The sequence below is a fragment of the Triturus cristatus genome, chromosome 3_1 (genome assembly GCF_964204655.1).
Source record: "Triturus cristatus chromosome 3_1, aTriCri1.1, whole genome shotgun sequence".
NCBI classification, from domain to species: Eukaryota; Metazoa; Chordata; class Amphibia; order Caudata; family Salamandridae; genus Triturus; species Triturus cristatus.
In genome coordinates this window covers 1,059,255,021-1,059,276,292 of record NC_140583.1, presented here as the reverse complement: position 1 = coordinate 1,059,276,292, position 21,272 = coordinate 1,059,255,021, and the positions used below count along the sequence as shown (strand labels likewise).

Genomic DNA, 21,272 nt, shown 5'->3' with positions numbered 1-21,272 from the left:
ATTCAGTCCTGGAATTAGAAAAGTATTCCTGAAAGTAATCTATTGCAAATAACTTAAAACTTCCATTGAGCTCAATGTATTATTGTGTTTAAAATTGTGTTGCCTATTGCAACAATCTGTAACTATCTACAAAAGTCAAGTGCATATTGCAAAAGTTTTCACTTAAAGCCTCTCATCCTGAGAAAGTATATTTTGATACCTATTGTTGGTTCTAAAATATAACAGACAAATATTTTTTATATAAACCACTGGCCTAGAGTTCAGCTATTGAGTGTGGGAGACCATTTGCTGACTGAGTGTGTACAACAAATGCTTTACACTGTCCTCTGATACTGCCTTACTGCTCGACCAAACTACCACTTTAGAGAGTAAGGTTATATCTAACTTTAGCCTCTGCCAAACCTCTGGGGACTGTGGACTCTGGACCTATTTGGGAACAGTATATACAGAGCCAGTTTCTCACAATGAATCAACATCTTCGGCATCACGATGGAATTGGCTCGAACTATCAACAATCTCATGGCTGTGCCATGGGGGCACATAGTGTCCGGACTCCACTTTTTTATTTGAATGCTTCGTCTTGTGCTTAATGTATAATCTCCACGTCCGGTCGTCCGTCTGTCAGTAAAGGCTCTTATATGGCGAATGCGTAAAGAGTTACATTGCATACCAAAAGAAAGAGCTTAAGCTCAATGTCCAGGCCCTGAGGTTAACCCCAAAGTATCAGTGGGTTTGAAACGCGTAGACCGTTTATTACGTCCAAACAAGTATTTTGTGTGAAATTGAAATTATCAGGTCTAGACAACAGTGTGTTAACTATGAATTTAAGTTTCCTATGACCTGAATACACAACTGTTTGGTGTAATCCCTTCTTGGGTCTGTGTTGCTTTAATTTATGATTTGTCTCATTTTCTGACCTTTCCCTTGGGTTTTCTGACTTTCTCTTTTTCTTTAATGTTTCATGGATTTTGAGCCTGCTCATATTGTGTAAATATTTTTGAGTACGAGATGTGGTGTAGGGGATGACTTGGCATAGCCACAGCCATATTTGATGTTATATGTTTGTAATGTTATTGTGGTCAAAAAGTTCTATGATGTTCATGTAAATAATAACATGTAAGACAGCGGGTTTGTGTTGCAGTAACCCCCCCCCCCCCCTTTTTTGACTAATAGCTGATGCACTTTTCCTTGTTGTGCCCTGTGTTCCTGCCAATCAGGTGCCCAGGGCCTGTGTTCCTTCCCTAAAAACTGCCTAACAGCCAAAACCCAAATTGGCAAACCCTGACCACATGTCGGCCCCTGGTAAATGGCACCCTAGGTACCCAGGGTCCTGTGACCAGGGAAGGCCTCTAAGGGCTGCAGCACTCATGTTGCCACCCTTAGAGGCTCTGTACCCTAACACACACACACACACACACACTGCTCTTGCAGGCTGAGTGTCTGGGTAGAAGACAAAACAAAGTCGACATGGCACACATCCCTGTGTGCCATGCCCACCACCTACACTGCCCTGGCATACATCAGCCACCCCTATAGCTGGGTGCCCTATGCCAGTGGTGTGGACACAGGAGCATGAGCCCTGTGCCCCTACAGTACCCAGGTCCATTCCTGGGCACTGTAAGTGCAGTGCTGCCATTTAAGAGTACACGGTGCTGAGAGCTTGTCAAACACGAACTACACAGCACCATAATGTCAACACTGAAGACTGAGAAGTTTGGTATCAAACTTCTCAGCACATTAAACCCGCACTGATGCCAGTGTGGAATTTAATGTACCAAGCACCCCAGAGGGCATCTTAGAGAGGCCCCCTGAAACCTAACCTGCAATCCACATCTGGTCTGGGAGGCTGCCTAGGCTGCCACACAGCAGACATGTTGCTGGACCCCTGGGTAGGAGAGCCTCTGCTCTCCTGGGCCTGCAACAATGCACATCCTGAGCGAGGTGCTAAATCTCCTCCCCCAGGATGGGCAGGGGGTAGCTTCAAAGGCATGCCGCCTCTGTGAGCTTCCCCAGGCCAATGCAACCCCCCACTCTGGCGGGAAGCTTGGCCGGAATCCCCAAATAAGGACAGGGGATGTGCCAGCCTGCCAACCCCACCCCTCGGGTGGGGGAGGCGAGGTGATGCACATCTCCGGGCTCTCGCTATCTTGAAGATGGGAAGCCCTGCCCAATCAGGACTAGGCTACTGCCTCCTCCCACAGGAGAGAGGCAGGATAGGGGGTGTACCCACCCCAGGACAGGGACCCATTGGTCCCTGCCCTTCACCTAACTGTTACGCCCCTAAATCTAGTATTTAGGGGCACCCTGAACCTTCGTTCCCCAGATTCCAGATTCCGAAGAAGAGCTAGAAGAAAGAAGACCTGCCCTGCAGCTGCTAAGAAGAGGAAGACACCAACTGCTTTGGCCCCAGCCCTAACGGCCTGTCGACCCTCGAACCTGCTCCTGCTACAACCCGGCATCTCTTGTGGCCAGCAACCTCACAAACCCCGGTGGACCTAGCTACCTTTTGACTCTAAGCCCCCTGGGACTCCCATGACAAGAGGCTCTACTCAAAACTACTTCTAATCCCTGGCAGCAGCCCGGAACTGCGAACCCAGCACACTCTGCACCCGCCAAGCCTGGCCTGTGCCGGAGTGAACAAAGACCACGAGGACGACCCCACAGCAACTGTGACTCCGAGTCCGGCACCCAAGGACCTCCCTCGACACTCCTGAAGAAGCCTGCAGCCTCAGAACCAGGTGCCCCTCCCAACCGCGATCAACAGACGGTAAGATTTCCCAACACCAAAAGGCACCCCGGCGCCCCGCGGCCCCCTGTGCCCAATCCCGGGGTACCTACCTATCCTCCAACTACATAACTTACCTCTCGAAGTGGTGGTGGCACCTGAAGAATTTTCGTCCCCGAGCTTGCAGTCTTTTCCTAAACCAGAGATTTCCCATTGAAATCAATTGAGCGCCCGAAGGCTCAAAAGCACCCTGCACCCAGCCGCCTGAGTGGCCCTGGCAGTGCAACCTCTACACCTATCTACTTCCCCACTTGCCCTGAGTAAGTGACCAGGAGCCCAGCCCCCACAGTCGCGTGGCCTGCTAGTCAGGAGCCCCCAACCAAGGCCCCCCTACCTCTCATAGGATAACATTGGGCCTAACTCTCTCTGCACGCAGCTGCCCTTGTGCCGCTGAGGGTGAACCAACTGTACCTACCTGACCCTGGGAGACTCCTGAGGCTATGCCCAGAACCTTAACTCTGCCAGTCGAGTACTTACCTTTAAACCGATAACTCACTTTTCTCCATATTGTAACATTGACTGGCTTTTCCTGAAATTTCTTCCAAGTGTGGACTTTTCAAAACTTGAAATATTCACCAAAAATCAGCAGAGTAACGAAAACGAAAATACTCACCTGCTCTTAGGTGAGCTCCCAGTGCTGGATCTTGGTGCCCAGCCCTGACTCTGAAAAGTACTCACAACCGTACTTACCATTAATCCAATTTTCTTCCATAGGAAATCATTTACTGTTTTTCTGTGAAATTTCTTCTGTCGATTTTTGCAAACTACAAATATTCTTTAAAAATGGTACCAACTCTGAAAACGTAATTGCTTACCTGTTTTAGATTAAGGCCCCAGTACTGAGCCTAGGCATCCAGTACTGGATTACAAAAGTAACGAGAACATACTATACCTGCAACTTGAATTTTCTGCCATAGGGAATCATTGACTGTTTTCTATGAAATATTTTCTAAGTGTCAACTTTTAAAATAGCAAAATATTGTCTAAAAATCATCACAGTAATTAAGTCGACTTTTATCACTTGATTCCAAGTACTGACCCAGGACTTAATCTAGGATCCAGTCCTGGAATTCCAAAAGTAATCCTAAAAGTAATCTGTAGCAAATAACTTGAAACTTCCATTGAACTCAATGCATTATTGTGTTTAGAATTGTGTTGCCTTGCAACCACTTGTAACGTTCTACAAAAGTCAATTGCATATTGCAAAAGTATTTATATAAAGCATCTCATTCTGAGAAAGTATATTTTAATACCTATTGTTGGTTCTAAAATAAAACAAGCATATATTTTTTATATATAAACCATTGGACTAGAGTTCAGTTATTGAGTGTGTGAGACCATTTGCTGGCTGAGTGCGTGCAACAAATGCTTTACACTGTCCTCTGATACTGCCTTACTGCTTGACCAAGCTACCACTTTAGAGAGTATGGTTATATCTAACGGCAGCCTCTGCCAAACCTCTGGGGACTGTGGACTCTGTACACCCTGTACCTATTTGGGAACAGTATATACAGAGCCACTTTCTCACATAACATGATTGATTTGCTGTCTTTCTTAAAAATATTGAAAAAGTAATACAAGATAATAAGAATTAAAAACATATTTATTAAGACTTACAATCACTAGGAGTGTCACGTGTGATTGGTATGAGTGAAGTGATGATTAAGTGTCAGTATTGGCATTATTTTTGGTGTTTTGCTATTTCTATTAAGGCGGGAAAGCCGCCTATCTCCTCCTGTGGAGACAAGCTATCCTGGCTGAAAGCCCGAAACCGTTCCTAGGATGCTTGTTTCCAGTCCAGGGAGGACCAGGCCTGGCAGTTCGGGCTGGACTGTTCCCATTGGGCGCAGGGTCAAGACTGATTTGCATATGGCTGGGTCCAAAATGGAATGGTATGGCGAGCAAAAAAAAATAAATCGATGGATTAAGACCCAGATCTCTGTACTGGGGTGAATGAATGACATTGTTCTGCATTCTGTCCATCAATTGTTTTTGCATTTGTCACCCCAAGTGAGACGGGTATGCCCAGACGTGGGTCCAGTGCTCTCCATGCCACTGGAGTCAAGCTATCCTGGCTGATGAGGGCTGAAAGCCAGAAACCGGTCCTAGGATGCTGGTTTCCAGTCCAGAGAGGACCTGGCCTGGCAGTTCGGGCTGGACTGTTCCCATTGGGTGCAGGGTCAAGACTGATTTGCATATGGCTGGGTCCAAACTGGAATGGCATGGTGAGCACAAAAACAATTGATTAAGGCCCAGATCTCTGTACTGGGGTGAATGTATGACATTGTTCTGCATTCTGTCCATCAATTGTTTTTGCATTTGTCACCCCTAGTGGGACGGGTATGCGCAGATGTGGGTCCTGTGCATTCTTGTCAGAGTCGCCGTCGACGGTGTAGCTATCGTCGTTACTAGAAGTGTTGGCAGGACCGTAGTCGAATTCGTCTTCGTTGATGTAGAATTTTTCGACGACAACGTAGAAGAAAGTGGTCTAGAAGGTGATTTTTGCGTCTATGGTGATCCAGAAGAAAACGCCGTCGGTGACACAAGCTTTTTAGAGACTGACATTTTCATTGAGTGAATAGAAGAGTGCTTTTCCTTCTTGTGGCTTTTTTCTTCAGTAGGAAACGGAAGCTTTCCTTTTTGTGAGGTGCCTGCATCTTCCTGACGAGACCTTTTTGAAATCTTTTTCTTGGAAGCCTCAGGAGATTCAAGAGGTCTCTCTCTCCTTTTGGGTGTTTGCTTAGAATCCTCAGCATGCAGCCTCTTCTTACCGCATGATCCACACGACCTGAAGAGGCATTTCTTTGAAGATTCCGACATACTGACTAGAAATCTGTATAAACAAGAGAAAACTGAGCAGAGCTCAGGGAGACTCCCATTTCACATGATGAGCGGTAGAAAATCAGGGGAACCTAGTCTCTCTTGGGATTGTTCTAGAGGGTGCCGTCGCATGATTGGCTGCTGCTTAAGTTTGGTTCTTTTTACAAAAGAAACGGATAGGCTATTGCAGTGACTCTTCATGACTTGGTAGCCTATGGTAGTTTCATCTACTGGTTTTATATGTATACCGTGGGACTCCCACTACTACGACAGGGATGATTCAAGCATGTGCATCTATTAAAGATCCAATACAGGAGAAAGGGGCTTTAGTACTCATGGTACCCTGTCCTTGTGGAACGTCTTTGGACTCTATTTTGATTTCTAGTTCTGAATCCGATTCTGGTATACAGAAGGCTTCCTCCTTTTCTGCTGCAGATGCTTCGACCTCTTCGTGTTTGGATTCTTCTCCAAAGATATCCAGAACATGTTGTATGTTTTGTCGCTGCATGTCTCTTACTCGAGCCTGATGATCCCGCAGAGTCTTTTTCAATCGGAACGACCGACAAGCTTCACAATCTTCTTCTTTGTGCTCCGGTGAAAGGCACAAGTTGCAGACTTTATGCAGGTAGGCGCGAGAGTACTTGGAGTGGCACCGAGGACACAATTGAAATGGAGTCTGTTCCATCGGCAGAAGGTTGGCTAGTACGGAACGGAGTAGAAGTCAATCGACGTGGCTAGGCCCGAAGGCCGTCCATGATGTCTTCGACCGAAGATGAAGAGTTTTCACGATAGATTCAAAACGGAGAATAGTGAAAACGCGTACGATATCCATAGCGTCAAGGGTACAGTGGATTGCGCACAGAGGGGAACCCGAAGGACGATTTCGAACTGGAGCGCCTGCAAACAACTTCTGAACCCGATGCCGGAAAGAAAACAAGATACTGGACTTGAGGTCAGGATCGCTGGGGAACCTGTTCTAGGTCAGTGGGCTACCTTGACACGGGCCGTAGGCGTTGGGCACAGAGTGGACAGGACTCGCAGATCCGAAGGGCACCAGAGTCCTTTGGGTTGGATTCTTGGAGACAGAACTGCTGTTCTCTGGAGTTCTGGTCTTTTTCAAAGTTCAGGCAGGCTTCCTGGAGTTTCTGAAAGTCGCTGGTTGCAAGACAGGCGGCGTCTTCTTCTTGCAGGGTCTTGGAAAGCTCGAGACAGGCTGGTAGGGCTGGGGCCAAGTCTGTCATCGTCTTCAGTATTCGCTGCATAACGTCTTCCTCTTAGGTCACAGGTAATTAACTTTCAGGTCTAAGGTAGCCTCCTAAATACTAGATAGAGGAGGCATTTTAGGGGAGTAACAGGTAGGGCCAATGAGCACACCATGTGGGGTGTCTATACCCTGTATTATACCACCCTCCTGTGGGAGGGGGCATAATCCTAGCCCTCATTTTCAAGATGGAGGTGACCGAAAAGTGTGGTTAACTTTGCCTACTCCACCTGAGGGGTAGAGTTGGCAAAGGTGTGCACACGTCCTAGTCTTTCTAAGTTTCCCCGCCGGTTTTCCTGCCCAAAGCGGGGGAGTAAACCGGGGGCTGCAATCCGCTGCTAGCAGCAGAGGCTGGGGGTCACATTACAAAGCTGGCAGGCCTTTGAAGCTTCCCCTTCAAGCACTGGGCTCATCCTGGGGGAGCAGGTGTGAAACCTCCGCCCAGGATGTGCATGGTTTCTGGTCCCAGAGAGCAGAGGCTCTCCACCCAGGGGTCCAGAAACATGTCTGTGTGTGTGTGTGGCAGGCTGCCTAAAGCCAGTCAGTGACCACACCAGAGTCGGAAGGTTTTCGGGGGGCACCTCTGCGACAGTGCCGGATTAAACCCAGTGGAGGCCCCTTGGTAGACTACATTTCTGTGTCCCCCCTTGCAAATTATCTCCTAATACCCAAAACACCAGACTTTTTTTTTTTAACAAACTGCCAGCAGATGAGCTTTTAAGTGACAAACTGCTAAGTGAATCTGATGTCTGGTTTATGTAGTTTAACTATTAATAAAGTATTTTCTCTATAGAGTCTTTAATGCAAAGTTTTCGTTTCTTTGAGTTGATACATTTTTTTTTCTATCTTTAGGAAACAATATTTAAGAAAGATTGATTATAATTTTCTATCAAGATCAAATCAATATTATTTTGATCCGGTGTCGTAGGGCCCCTAAAAGGAGTGCGGCCCATAGGCCGGTGCCTACTTTGAGGGGTGACTTACCTATATATAGGAAGGGGAAGTGGCCTAACGGCTAGGGCGGTCGACCTCGAAGCTGGGGAACCGAGTTCGAGTCTCTGCAGTGAAGTTCAACATACTGTGATTCTGGGCAAATCACTTAACCTCCCAGCTTCTCCTAGAACAAGCTCCATGTGTGCCCGGGAAGGCACAGGAGTTTTAAAGATAAAGTGGCAGCTTTGTAAAAGCTAAACACTGCAACAAGTTACATTAATTTCGACTTGAAATGCAAGTAGGCTTAAGATAAAAAGTTGTTTGATACCTTGGAGTGCTCCCTTTGGTCACACCGTTCAGGAGTTGGCACAGCTGATCAGTCAGTGTGTAATCCTGTACTTGCCAATTGGGCGACCAAGTCTTTCCACAATAAAAACTGTGTTTTCATGTGTTTACTGTAAGGATATTTAAACTACGTCATGCTCATATCAAATGTTGTTAGTAGGCCTGCCAGAGGGATGACTTACACATACTGTAGGAAGCTGGCTCTGTATATACTATACCAAAGTAAGGTATAGTGTGCACAGAGTCCAATGGGTCCCCAAAGGCTTACAGAGGTAAAAGTAGATAATACCTTACTCTCTATTTGAGGTAGTGTGGGCGAGCAGTAAGGCTTTATCAGAGGGTAATGTTAAGCATTTATTGTACACAGTCAGGCAAGAAAAGATGTCACACACTCAAAGAATGAACTCAGACCAACTGTTTGTATCATAAATATTTCTTTAGTTGTATTTCATTTTTAGAACCAAGCAGGACTTGGTAGAGGTAAGTAGAATAGTACTTTTCAAGATAGATTGATCAAAACAAGCAAGCTGGATGAAACCGACTTTGTGACAGGTTTGTAAAATATTTAAAGACAATAGTTATTAGCAGTGCTTAATTTGTAAAATATTAAGTGCCAAGATTCTGACCAGGAGGCCACTGCAGCTTGCACCACCCAATCGCCCTTGTAATTGCTACCAAAACAACGACTAACCATTTCTCTTGCATGTAAATGCGACAGTTCACTTTATTCCAGATCCACGAAGCTAAAGGAATGGCTGGGGAGGCAGGGATTAGCAATTTAATGTATTTTGTATTTCTAAACAAACCTTGTTCTGCTCATTTCTAAATTAGATAAGCAGCCCCACCATGTGGTAGACTTATAAGTATGCTGTTGACAATTAGGCGCGGGTGCCGAGCACCGGCTCAAATTAAGCACTGGTTATTAGCAATTGCGTTGTGATTACTTTCCACATTACTCTTGAGAGTACTTTTTAGATTACTTTTTATACTCAGTGTGATATGCCCAAGTATCACACTTGGACATTTCCGAGAAAAAGGTAAATAAGGAATATGCTACTTACCAGTATGCATCTGTTCTTGGCATGTAGAGCTGCAGATCCACACACTAGCATAGTAGATCACCATCTGGTGTTGGGCTCGGATGCTTGCACCTTGTTGTTGTCTTGGAAGAAGTCTTTGTGGTCACGAGATAGGTGACTTCTCCCTTGGACGATAGTGCGCATGGGCATCAACTCCATCGTTAAGATTGTTTTTCGCCATGATGGGAAATGATGGGAGTTTGTAGAAGAGAGAGAGAGATGTCCATGTGTGATATCTAAGTAAGACAATGCTGGAACAGATACAGGTCCCGGGGAGGTGGGTGAGCGTGTGTGGATCTGCAGCTCTACATGCCAAGAACAGATGCATACTGGTAAATAGCATATTCCGTTCGAGGCATATGAGCTGCAGATCACACACTTAGGATAGACTATATAGCAGTATCTCCCCTAGCGGTGGTCACCTGTATCGGTTGCAGCAGTTTGAAATAAAGTTTTAAGGACAGCTTGGCCCACAGAAGCTTGTTGCTTTGCTTGCACGTCAACACAATAGTGTTTAGTGAAGGTGTGTGTTGTAGACCATGTGGCTGCCTTACGAATGTCTTCTAAGGGAATGTTCCCTAAGAATGCCATGGAAGCCCCTATTTTGCGTGTGGAATGCGATCTAGGGGGAACTGTTAGTGTGCGTTTAGCTTTGTGGTAGCATATTTGGATACATTTAACTATCCACCTAGCTATCCCAGATTTGGAAATTGGGTTATGTGGTGGAGAGAAAGCTACAAACAATTGTTTTGCGGAATGATTTGGTTCTGTCATTGTAGTTAGGAAGGGCTCTTTTAACATCTAAGGTATGAAGAGCTCTTTCAGCTACCGAGTCTGGGTTTGGGAAGAACACTGGTAACTCTACTGATTGGTTAAGATAAAAAGGAGATATGACTTTTGGAAGGAATTTTGGATTTGTCCTAAGAACCACTTTGTTATGGTGTAATTGTAAGAATGGTTATTGTATGGTTAAAGCCTGGATTTCACTTACCCTTCTGAGGGATGTGATAGCGATAAGGAAAGCTACTTTCCATGTGAGGAACTGTAGTTCGCATTTATGCAGAGGTTCAAATGGGGGTCCCATGAGCCTAGTAAGAACAATGTTTAGATTCCACACTGGAGAGGGTGGTAATCTGGGAGGAATAATTCTTTTAAGTCCTTCCATGAAGGCTTTGATCGCAAGGACTCTAAAGAGTGACAATTGTTGTCTATTTTTTAAGTAAGCTGCTAATGCTGCTAGGTGGAGATGTATGGATGAGTATGCTAAATTACATCTTTGCAAGTGTAGTAAGTATCAAATGACGTTCATGATGGATGCATCCAGTGGGTGTATATTATTGTTAGTGCAGTAAATGGCAAATCTTTTCCATTTTGCAGCATAGCAAGCTCTAGTGGTAGGTCTTCTGGCTTCTTTTATAATGTTCATGCAGTCTGGTGGCAGGTTAAGGTAACCGAACTCTAGGACTTCAGGAGCCAGATTGCCAGATTCAGTTGACCTGGATCTGGATGTCTGATCTCTCCATGGTTCTGGGTTATTAAGGACGGAGAGAGATGCAGTTTTTGGTGTGGAACTAGAGAGAGTTACAGTAGTGTTGTCAACCACGGTTGGCGTGCCCATGTGGGAGCTACTAGGATCAGTTTGAGAGACTGCTGCCTGAGCTTGCGTACTACTAGTGGAATGAGTGGGAGAGGCGGAAAAGCGTACGCAAATCTGCCTGACAAGTTCATCCATATAGCATTGCCCTTTGACTCCGGGTGGGGAAACCTGGCGGCGAAGGTTGGGCATTTTGCGTTTTCGTGTGTGGCGAACAGATCTATGTCTGGTTGGCCCCATCGTTTGAGAAAGGGCAGTAGAACTTGGGGACGTAGTTCCCACTCGTGGATCTGTTGTGTCTGTCGACTTAACAGATCGGCAATCTGATTGTGAACCCCTGGAAGGTGTTCTGCAAGTAGGTATATGTTCTGAGGAATGGCCCATCTCCAAATGTTCTGTGCGAGCTGGGACAGCTGCATAGAATGTGTGCCTCTTTGTTTTTGTATGCAATACATGGCTGTCATGTTGTCCGTCCGGATGAGGACAGCTTTGTTCTGTACATGTAGTTGGAAAGATTTTAGGTCTAGGAATACTGCTAGCAGTTCCAGGTAATTGATATGGAGCACTTTATGTTGAGGGGTCCATTTGCCCTGAGTGGTGTGTCCGAGGAGATGAGCTCCCCATCCTGTGAGTGATGCGTCTGTTGTCAGCACTATCTGTGGAAGAGGCTCTAGGAACGGCCGCCCTTTGAACAAGTTTGTTATGTTCCACCATTGTAGAGAGCGATGTGTGCGGCTGTCCACCAACACCAGATCTGTGAGTTGTCTGTGAGCCTGGTTCCACTAACGTGCTAGACATTCTTGCAAGGGACGCATTTGAAGTCTTGCATAAGGCACAATGAAGATGCAAGACTCCATCATGCCTATGAGTTGCATGAACACTCGCTGCAAGAGAGTGTTGGATTTTAAATTTTGTGATAAGAGCTTGTATATTGGCTATCCTGGCTGGGCTGGGATATGCTAGGGCTGTGGAGGTGTTTATGGTGGCTCCTAGATACTGTTGTATGTGAGAGGGTTGGAGATGAGACTTGGGATAGTTGATTGTGAACCCCAAGTTGTGTAACATTTGGATGGTTTGGTGAGGGTGTAGAACACATTTGTTTAATGACTTGGCTTTTATTAGCCAGTCGACTAGATACGGGAAGACATGAATTTGTTGTCTTCTATGATGTGCTGCTACTACTGCCAGACATTTTGTGAATACTCTGGGCGCGATTGTTACCCCGAATGGAAGGACTGAACTGGTAGTGTTGTCCGTCCACCACAAACTTTAGATACTTCCTGTGAGCAGGATGTATGGGAATGTGGAAATAGGCGTCCTTGAGACCTAGTGTGGCAAGGAAATCGCCTTGTTGCAGCAGTTGGAGCACTTGTTGAAGAGTGATCATATGGAAATGATCTGAGTGTATATACAGATTTAGGGGTCTGAGGTCGAGTATTGGTCTTAGAGTCCCGTCCTTTTTGGGGATTAGGAAGTAGAGTGAGTATACCCCTGTCCCTTGATGTTCTAAGGGAACTGGCTCTATTGCGTGCTTTTGAAGCAGTGAGAGAACCTCTTGTTTGAGGAGCGTAAGATGGTCTGGGGACATCGAACGCTGTTTGGGTGATATATGTGGGGGTGGTAGTTGTAAGTTCCAGGCAGTAACCATACTGTATAATTTGTCTTACCCACTTGTCTGTTGTGATGGAGTTCCAGACAGGTAGGAACTGTGTTAGTCTGCCCCCGACTGGAGTGGGATGGTCTGGGGGGAGCAGAGGAAAGTCACGGTTTTGTGGCAGGGGAGGTGCGAGTGTTGTTATTACCTCAACCTTGTCCCTTGTTGTTGTTTCCTCTGTATCCACCTCTAAAATATCCTCTACTGGGGGATGTTTGTGTAGTGGCTTTAAATGTAGATGAGGTGTCTGCGTCCATATTTTTGGAGTCTCCTCTGTAGAAGGAGCGCCAAAAGGAGCCACGTGCTTGTGGAGACTGTAATGCTCCCATGGACTTAGCAGTCTCTGTGTCCTTTTTCATTTTTTCAAGGGCAGTGTCTACAGCTGGCCCAAATAGCTGTTCTTGGTTGAATGGCTGACTAAGTATGGTAGTTTGTACTTCTGGCTTAAAGCCTGAAGTGCGTAGCCAGGCATGTCGTCTAAGGAGCACACTGGTGTTAATTGCTCTAGAGGCGGTGTCTGCGGCGTCAAGTGCACATTTAATTGATGCATTTGAAATAAGCTTGCCCTCTTGGATAAGGTCATTTGCCTGGGTTTTATACTGTTCAGGCAGATGGGGTAAGATATTCTCTAACTGGTCGTAGTGTGCCCTGTCGTACCGTGCTACTAGTGCTTGGGTGTTGGAAATACGCCAATGATTAGCGGCTTGTGCCGCTACTCTTTTGCCAGAGGCTTCTAGCAGTTTGGATTCTTTGTCCGGGGGTGGTGTATCTCCTGTGGTCTGGGAGTTGGCACGTTTTCTAGCATTGGAAACGACCAAAGAATCCAAGGGCAACTGTCCCTTGATGTAAGTAGGATCTTCAGGGGCAGGCCTATATTTCTTTTCAATTCTAGGGTTAGGAACCCTGGCATGGACGGGGTCTTTAAATAACTTGGGCGTGCTTAATGACTCCTTTGATCATAGGTAGTATTTGTACTGACTTTTGAGATTATTCAAAAGTATCTAAGAGGAAGTCTTCCTCTGGTGCGTCGGAGTGCATTGTAACGCCATGATAAAGTGCCGCTCTATGTAATAATTGACCAAACCCTAGGTGATCATCTGGGGGAGATGGTTTGGAGGGATATGGCTGCGGTTCTGGCATGTCTATTGGGAGAGGGAATGCCCAATCATCAAGTGGCGAGGGATCTGGATCCGTGAACGGGTCATTAGGATCCCCCCCCCCCCCCCCCCCCTAGGTCATCATCATCATCATCATCTGGAGGTGGTGTATGTGGTGGAGAAGTTACAGGTAAGGGTGGTGTAGGTAGAGGAGGTGGGTTAGAAGGCAGTATAGGAGAGGAAGGGGGCATAGGCGATGTTGCAGAGTCCTTCCTGTGTACAGGAACTGGACCAGGTGGTGTGTCCAGTTTTTGTTTTTTACATGGCACAGCCGTGACATGTCCAGTCTTTGGGTTAATATAAACCTTTTTCTGCCTTGGATCGATGGGATCTGGGTGAAAAAGTTCTGGTTCCTCGGGAACAGTTTTCGGTGCCGATTTTTTAGGTTCCGAGCAAGGTTTTGGTTGATCCGTGTAGGTTTTGGCTTTAGGAGGTGTATCAGAGTCCTTAGCCGTTTGTTTCGGTGCTCATGATGGTTTCGGGGCCGAAGCTGGATGTTTAGGCTTCGGAACCTTCAACGCCGATTTAGCTATGGGCCTTGGCGTTTACGGGGCCGAAGGCGTCGGAGCCGATTTCGGTGCAGAGTGGTCCTTTGGCTTCGGTGCCGGTGGGACAATGACATGCGGTTTGCTCGGTCCCGAGCTACCGGAAGGCTTGTGTTGTTTCTTCGGAGCTGAGCCCGGAGGCGGGGCTTCTGAAGGATGTTTTCAGTCTCGACTGGGGCCAACAGGCGAAGTCTTGACCACTGCCTTTGGTTTTGGAGGGGTTGGGGCAGGGGCAGTAGTACTCACACGTTGCCCAGGAGTGATGGGGTCGTCTGAGTTCTCTGCTTCGGAGATGATTTGGAGATCCTCGGAATCTTCTTCTGGGACATCGGGGCCTTCATCAAAGATGTCCTCTGGTTCCGGAGCTGGTCTCTGTGCCATGATGTGTCTTCGAGCCCTTCGATCTCGAATGGTCTTTTTGGATCGAAAGGATGCACAGGCTGGACAGCTGGATTCGTCGTGTTCAGGTGATAGGCACAGGTTGCAGATCTTGTGATGGTCACTATGTGGAAATTTTGCTCCACACTGGGGGCTTTTTTTGAAAGGCGTCCTTTCCATAAGCCGTAGGCCTTACGGCGTGGATAGGCCCAGAGGCCCGCGTAGACATCCGGAATCGAGCCGATGAAATCGATGTCGAAGATGAAGGTGATTCGATGGTTTTTGAGGAAATTTTGCGCTTCGAGAAGCTTGGGATTGAGATTTCCAACCGGAGCGGAAACGTTGCATCCGAACCCAATGGAGAAAAAAAACAATCTAACAATGGAGTTGATGCCCATGCGCACTATTGTCCAAGGGAGGAGTCACCTATCTCGTGACCACAAAGACTTCTTCCAAGACACAACAACGTGCAAGCATCCGAGCCCAACACCAGATGGCGATCTACTATCCTAGTGTGTGATCTGCAGCTCATATGCCTCGGACAAAATGTTCACATTAAAACACAATTGCTTAGGTTTCCATACAACCACAACTCAACACTTAGAACTTTTTCAGAGGAAAACAGTCAATGCAATCCTATGGAGAAAAAATTAGATTATCGGTTTGCAGCTAAGCAATCGGTCCTTAGGATTGAGTTTCTGGGGTTTGAACAAGAGTACCCTCAGGGTAAAGGATGCACTCAAAAAGCACCTTCAGCAGCACTAGGGTGGCCGGGTGCAGAGTGCGGTGGCCCAATATTAGCCTTTGAGGCCGTTAGTTGCGGGCTGCTCTCGGGCAAACCACAGGGTTGAGGGAGCAAAGCTCCTAGGGTTAAGCTCAGGGCAAAGTAGGATCCAAGTTAGCACACAAGGTGCACCCACAGCGGCACAGGGGCAGACGGGTGCAGTTTGCTGATTTGATGTCGGGTGCCCTGTTGGTTTCAATGGAAGATCGCCGGTCGGAACAAATACTGCAGGTTCGGCAGGGAGGCTTCCTGGAGGAAACCACTGATTGGAGAGGTAAGCTGGGATGTAGGGGCTTGCCTGGACACCGGTTGGGCCAGCCTAGGCTGTGGGGCGTCAGGTGCAGGGGTGTCTTTAGGAATTGGGTTTCCTTACCAGTTCCGGTTGCGGGAACCCTCCAGATAGAGGCTGCCAACGTCATTGGGAGGCTTGAGGTAGGTCAGGGGTCACCAGATCCCAGGTCAGGATCGCGAGGGAGACCTCCTCGTGGTGTTGGGCCACTTGTACTCGGGCTGTGCGGTGCAGAGTGGTTCAGACTTGCAACTTCGGCCAGAGCTAGAGCCTGGTTCTCAAGCAAATCCAGTGCACACAGCATACAAAGTCTTTGTAGGGAAGACTGGGCAGGTACTCTATGTTCTGGGGGGCTGCTGGCTGCAGGACACGTCGGGAAACCGCTGGAGGAGGTTGAGGTTGGGACATGCCAGTTGGCCTGGGGCCAAGGCAGTTGGTGTCCTCCTCTTCCTTCAGCACAGCTCTTTGGTCCTTTTTCTTGCTTGTCTGCCTTCTGGGTTCAGGGCTGCCCCCCAAATGCTGTATTTAGGTGGCATTTAGAGGTCTTGAGGTAGTAGCCAATGGGCTACTGACTTTAGGGTGACTACACCCTGGGTGTGCTAACCCCAGGCAGGGAAGTGGGCATAATCCTTTATCTTGATTGGAGAGTGCCTGCCATCTGCAAGATGGCAGGCACTGAAGAGTGGGCTTCACCTCGCCTCCCCACCTGAGGGGTGGGGTTGGCAGAGGTGGGCACACCTTCTGGGCTACTCTAATTTTTCCCGCCTAAAAGGGGGTGAGACAGGAAAGGGGGCCTGCTCCTGATAGCAGGAGAGGCTGGGGGTCGCGTTGCAAAGGCAGCAAGGCCTTTGAAGCTCCCCTGCCACAGATGGCTCTTCCTAACCTGGGGAAGGTGTGAACGCATCTGACCAGGAAAGGCTTTGTTTCTGGGCCCAGAAAACAAAGGCTCTCACCCCAGGGGTCCAGAAAAAAGTCTTGTGATGGCAGGCTTGTGTTTACCAGCAAGGGAACCCTACAGAAGCTGGTTGTTTTTCAGGGGGCACCCCTAAGATGGTCTGGGATGCTCTGATGGCGTGGTACAATAAACTTCACAGTGCCATCAGTGTAGGTTTATTATGCTTAGGAGTTTGTCACCAAACTTCAGAATTCAGTAAAGCCATTATGGTGCTGTAGAGTTCGTAATGACAAACACCCGACAATATACTCTTTATGGCTTAACTGCACTTACAATGTCTAAGAGTGGACTTAGACACTGTAGGGATACAGTGCTCTTTTAAAAAAATAAATTGTAGTTTTATATAGCGCAAACTAGACCCGAGAAATCAGGTATCAGAGCGCTTCACATGAGCACTAGTTTCAATACAGATGGACACATTCATTTTTGTTAGGCACGTGGGAGATTAAGTGATTTGCCCAGAATCACAGGATGTTGAGCGTCGTTGCTGAGACTCAAACCCGGTTCCCCAGCTTCGAGGTCGACTGCTCTAGCCGTAAGGCTACATCCTCTCCCCTCATGTAACTGTACCTTCACCAGTGGAATAGTGCACCTAGTTGGAGGGGTGACTTACCTATACAATACTCAGTGGGTTGCAGGCATGGTACGCAGGCATGTGTGCAATGTCAACTCTTCACTTTTCTCTGCACCAAAACATGCAGCCTGCAATGGCAGTGTGTTTGTTTTAAGGTACATGACCTCTAAGGGTGGCACAATATGTGCAGCAGCCCTTAGAGGCCTTCCCTGGTTACAGTGCCCTTGGTACCCATGGCACCTTTTACAAAGGACTTACATGTTGCCAGAGGGGTGCCAATTATGGGTACAGTTGTAGTTTTGGGAAAGAACACAGGTCCTGGGAACTCGAATGGCAGGAGCCCGGGACACATCAAGTCAAAGTGCATCAGAAATCTGGAAAAATGTGAGGGGTGTTACTGCAACAGAAACCCTCTTTCCTACACAGATGTTTAGGGGAAGTAGTGACTTTGCCATTGCTTTTAACAGCAAAGTCATGCTATCAATGCACGTCTGCTCTCCCAATCTGCAGTGGCAAACTGGGGACTCGTTTTACTTGGGGGACTTCCAAGGTGGCACAATTAGTGCTACAAGCCCTGGGGTACCCCTCTAACTTACATTCCCTGGGTACCAGCATTCCATATACTACGGACCTAAACGTAAATTAGCGACTTCCAACTGGGTACAGCCAATTCCACATACACTTTAGGGTCAGGGCACTGGCACAGAGGTCTAGTAAGCAGGCAGCAGTGAACTATCCGAGTTGAAAGACCAGCTGCATCGTTCGAAACACTGGTGTGACCATACAAAAAAAGGCATTTCCTTACAAAAGTACACATCAGAAATCATTCTCTTTCAGAATTTAAGAACTTCTTTGCATTATACTCTCCCCATTTAATACAAATGCCTTTACTCAGACTCCTAAAACTTCACCCCAATACAACACTCCCTTCTCCACTTCACCATTTTCTCACCATAAACACAACCGTCAACCTGCATATTCATGTAGTACAGCATTATAAAATTGTACAAAAATTCAACCAGGATGAGAATATATTTGGTTGGAGGCAAATGTACTTGGTCTACCCATCTCTTTCTCAATGCAACTGAGGTGCAATAGACTGCAATTCACACAGGTAAATCTTAATAGCCTAGAACGTCTGGAAGTACTTACATCACCCTTGATAAGGTCCCGGTGCTTCTGACAGTACACCTTCTTGTCATCCAGGAAAACACAGTTCTTTGCTCGCGAACACATAAAGTGATAGTTGCTGGTGCAAGATGTGAGACAGCAGCCCACCGTGGCCCCTGGCCTCAAGCAATGCTCGCACCGCTGCATATAAATCAGAAGAAAAACAAAAACAGAGTTCTCAAGTGGAACAACTAACATGCATCATTATTATACTGTAATAATACCCTTGTCTGGGCTCCAGATATAATCTCTAGGACCTTGTAGCAGTAGGCTGAGCAGTGAGTAAATAACCATGGTTCACTGATGGGCTATAATAAAGGACATTTTCTGCCACAGAATACTTACTTTCCTAGACAAACAAGTTAGTTCCCTTTGGTAATGTCTTATGTGGTAGAGACTATCTAGCTGCAGATTCTTTACCATAGAATTATCCCCAAGCATCAGACTGGATCCAGAATTTTTTTCGCGAGCAGTACCCCTGCATGCCGGTAGCTTGCGCTGTGCAGCTCTGCATGGCATCATCAGCACCAGAAGTGACATTCACGGTGACTATCTAGGGGCCACCTAGGCGGACTGACATCCCTTACTTTTCACTACTTTCCAGGCCAGAAGCCACAAAGTAAACTAACCAATGATATGGAAAACTAAGGCTCTGAAAGGGGAAAGCTCTGTCCCTAAAAATTCTTTCAAAGAGTGGGGAGGATGGGTGGGTCGGTAAGGAATCTGCGGTTAGATAGAGGATCTACCAGATAAGGCATTGCTGAAGGTAAGTAACTTGTTCATCTGATAGAGGCTTCTATCCGCAGATTCCTTACCTTAGAACAGATACCCAAGCAATATCTCCCCAGAGTTGGGTCTACAAACTAATGCACATGACAAAAACGTGCTGCAGGACCGAAAGTGCAAAATGCCCATCCCTACGGATCTGACTGTCCAGACAGACAGTAGTGTTTTCTAAACTTTTGTTGTAAATGTTTGCAGGTAAGCTCACGTTGCCGCCTGGCAGATTTCCAGGACTGGAACTCCGCAAGCTAACACAGTTGTTGCAGCTTTAGCTTTGTTGGAATGAGCACATACACCTTCAAGGGGTTGCTTTATAGCCAATGTGTAGCAGATTTTGATACAGAGTACGATCCATCGTGAGATGGTCCTTTTCTGTATGGTCCATGTCTTCCTCGCTTGGACATACCCTACAAACAGTTGGTCGACCATCGCAAACTCATGTGCGATCAAGTTAAACCAGAAATGCTCTTTATGGGTCCAGACGGTGAAGTCGTACTTCTTTGGAGAAATGAGGCAGAGCATAAAAAGTAGGCAGAGTGGTGATGGACTGGCCTACGTAAAATGGAGTGACTACTTCTTTGAAGAAAGTAGGCTCTTGTACGAAGCACCAGTATGTCTTGGTGAATGGTAAGATGAGGAGGCTTGGATGACAAGGTCTGAAGCTCACTCAGTCTCTGGGTAGATAGTACTGCAACCGGGAAGACTGTCTTGATGGTAAGGAGCCTGACTAAACAAATGCCTAGAGGCTCAAAGGGAGTACACGCACGGAAAAAGACGACGAGATTGAGGTCCCACTGAGGCATAAAGTGAGAAGGTGGAAACAAATGTAAACCTTTCAGAAACCTATTTGCAATAGGGGATTTGAAGACAGATGACTGATCATCTAACCGCTGAAATGGCGAAGAGATATGCATTCAGAGTGCCCAGAGCCCTCGTTGGGCAAGGGACAGGATGAACTAGAGAACCTGAGAAAGGGGAACAATTTGTCTTTCTGTATACCAAGCCATTAATTTTGCCCAACGGCAGGAGTAAACTGTCTTGGTGGAGGGATGCCTGGCTGCCAAGGTAATGCCAAAGACCTCGGGAGGAAGGTAGAAAGGTATCAACTGTCGCTGCTCAATCTCCACGTAAGAAGGCGGAGCGTTGACAGGTTCAGTTGGAGAACGCTTCCCTGCTGCTGCGACAGAAGATCATCCCAAAGGCCCTGCCCGATCAGATGTCCGTAGGCCATGCTCAACCGCTTGGGATATCAGATAATCCGAGACCAATCCAGAGCCACAAGGATGACTTGGGTCTGGTCATTCCTGATGTTACTGAGAACTCTGGGCAGGAGTGGATGGCGGAAAGTCATACAGGAGACCTGAGCTCCACTCGAGATGGAAACTCCAGCATGCAGAACTTCTGATATTGCGCATTCTAGTTGGTGGCAAACAGATCTAACCAAGGCTCTCCCCACTGCATCACCTCCGGATGGAGATGCCATTTGTGTCCCTAGACGTATCTTTGGCTGACTTGGCTGCTCTGGCATTCATAGAATCCGGCAGGTTTTGAACCACCAGGGATATGGCTTACTGTTCCAGCCATGTCTAGAGACGAAGGGCCTCTTGGCAAAGGGTTTATGACCCCACACCACCTTGTTTGCTGCAGTACCACAAGGTGGTGGTGTTGTTCGGTGAGACTGAATTCCACTGGAGACCAAAGTCCTCTGATCTCCACCTCTCCCAGGTGGCCGCCCTATCCGAGGAGTGATGCATTTGTCACTAAAGTGAGATCTGGTTGGGGAAGGGAGAGGGGTCTGCCACTGACCCAATCGTGATTTGCTAACCACCACTGCCAAACTTTCAAAGTTCCCTTCGAGATCTGGACCATATCAGAGAGATTCCCCTGATGCTGTACCCACTGGAACTTCAGGTCCCACTGCAGAGCCTGCATATGCCAATCGGCACGTGTCACCAGTAAGATACAGGAGGACATGAGGCCCAGCAGCCTCAGTAACTTTCTCCCCAAAATCCAGGATAGAAGCTGAAACATCTGTATCATAGTCTGAAAATCCTGGACTCACTGTTCAGGAGGATAGTTCTGAAACTTTAACATGTCCAGAATAGCTCACATGAAAGGGAACGTCGGAGAGGGTGTCAGGTGTGACTTTGGCAAATTGATAATGAA

The 21,272-nt window shown here is 47.1% G+C and overlaps 1 protein-coding gene across 1 annotated transcript in view; it reads right to left on the bottom strand.

Moving 5' to 3' along the window:
• KMT2A (lysine methyltransferase 2A) overlaps positions 1–21,272 on the bottom strand; it is a 1,466,550-nt gene that overhangs the window by 381,248 nt on the left and 1,064,030 nt on the right. The window contains exon 22 of the mRNA XM_085645838.1: positions 18,306–18,464. Coding sequence (XP_085501964.1) covers positions 18,306–18,464 — 159 coding nt within the window. The remainder of the gene's footprint in view (positions 1–18,305; positions 18,465–21,272) is intronic.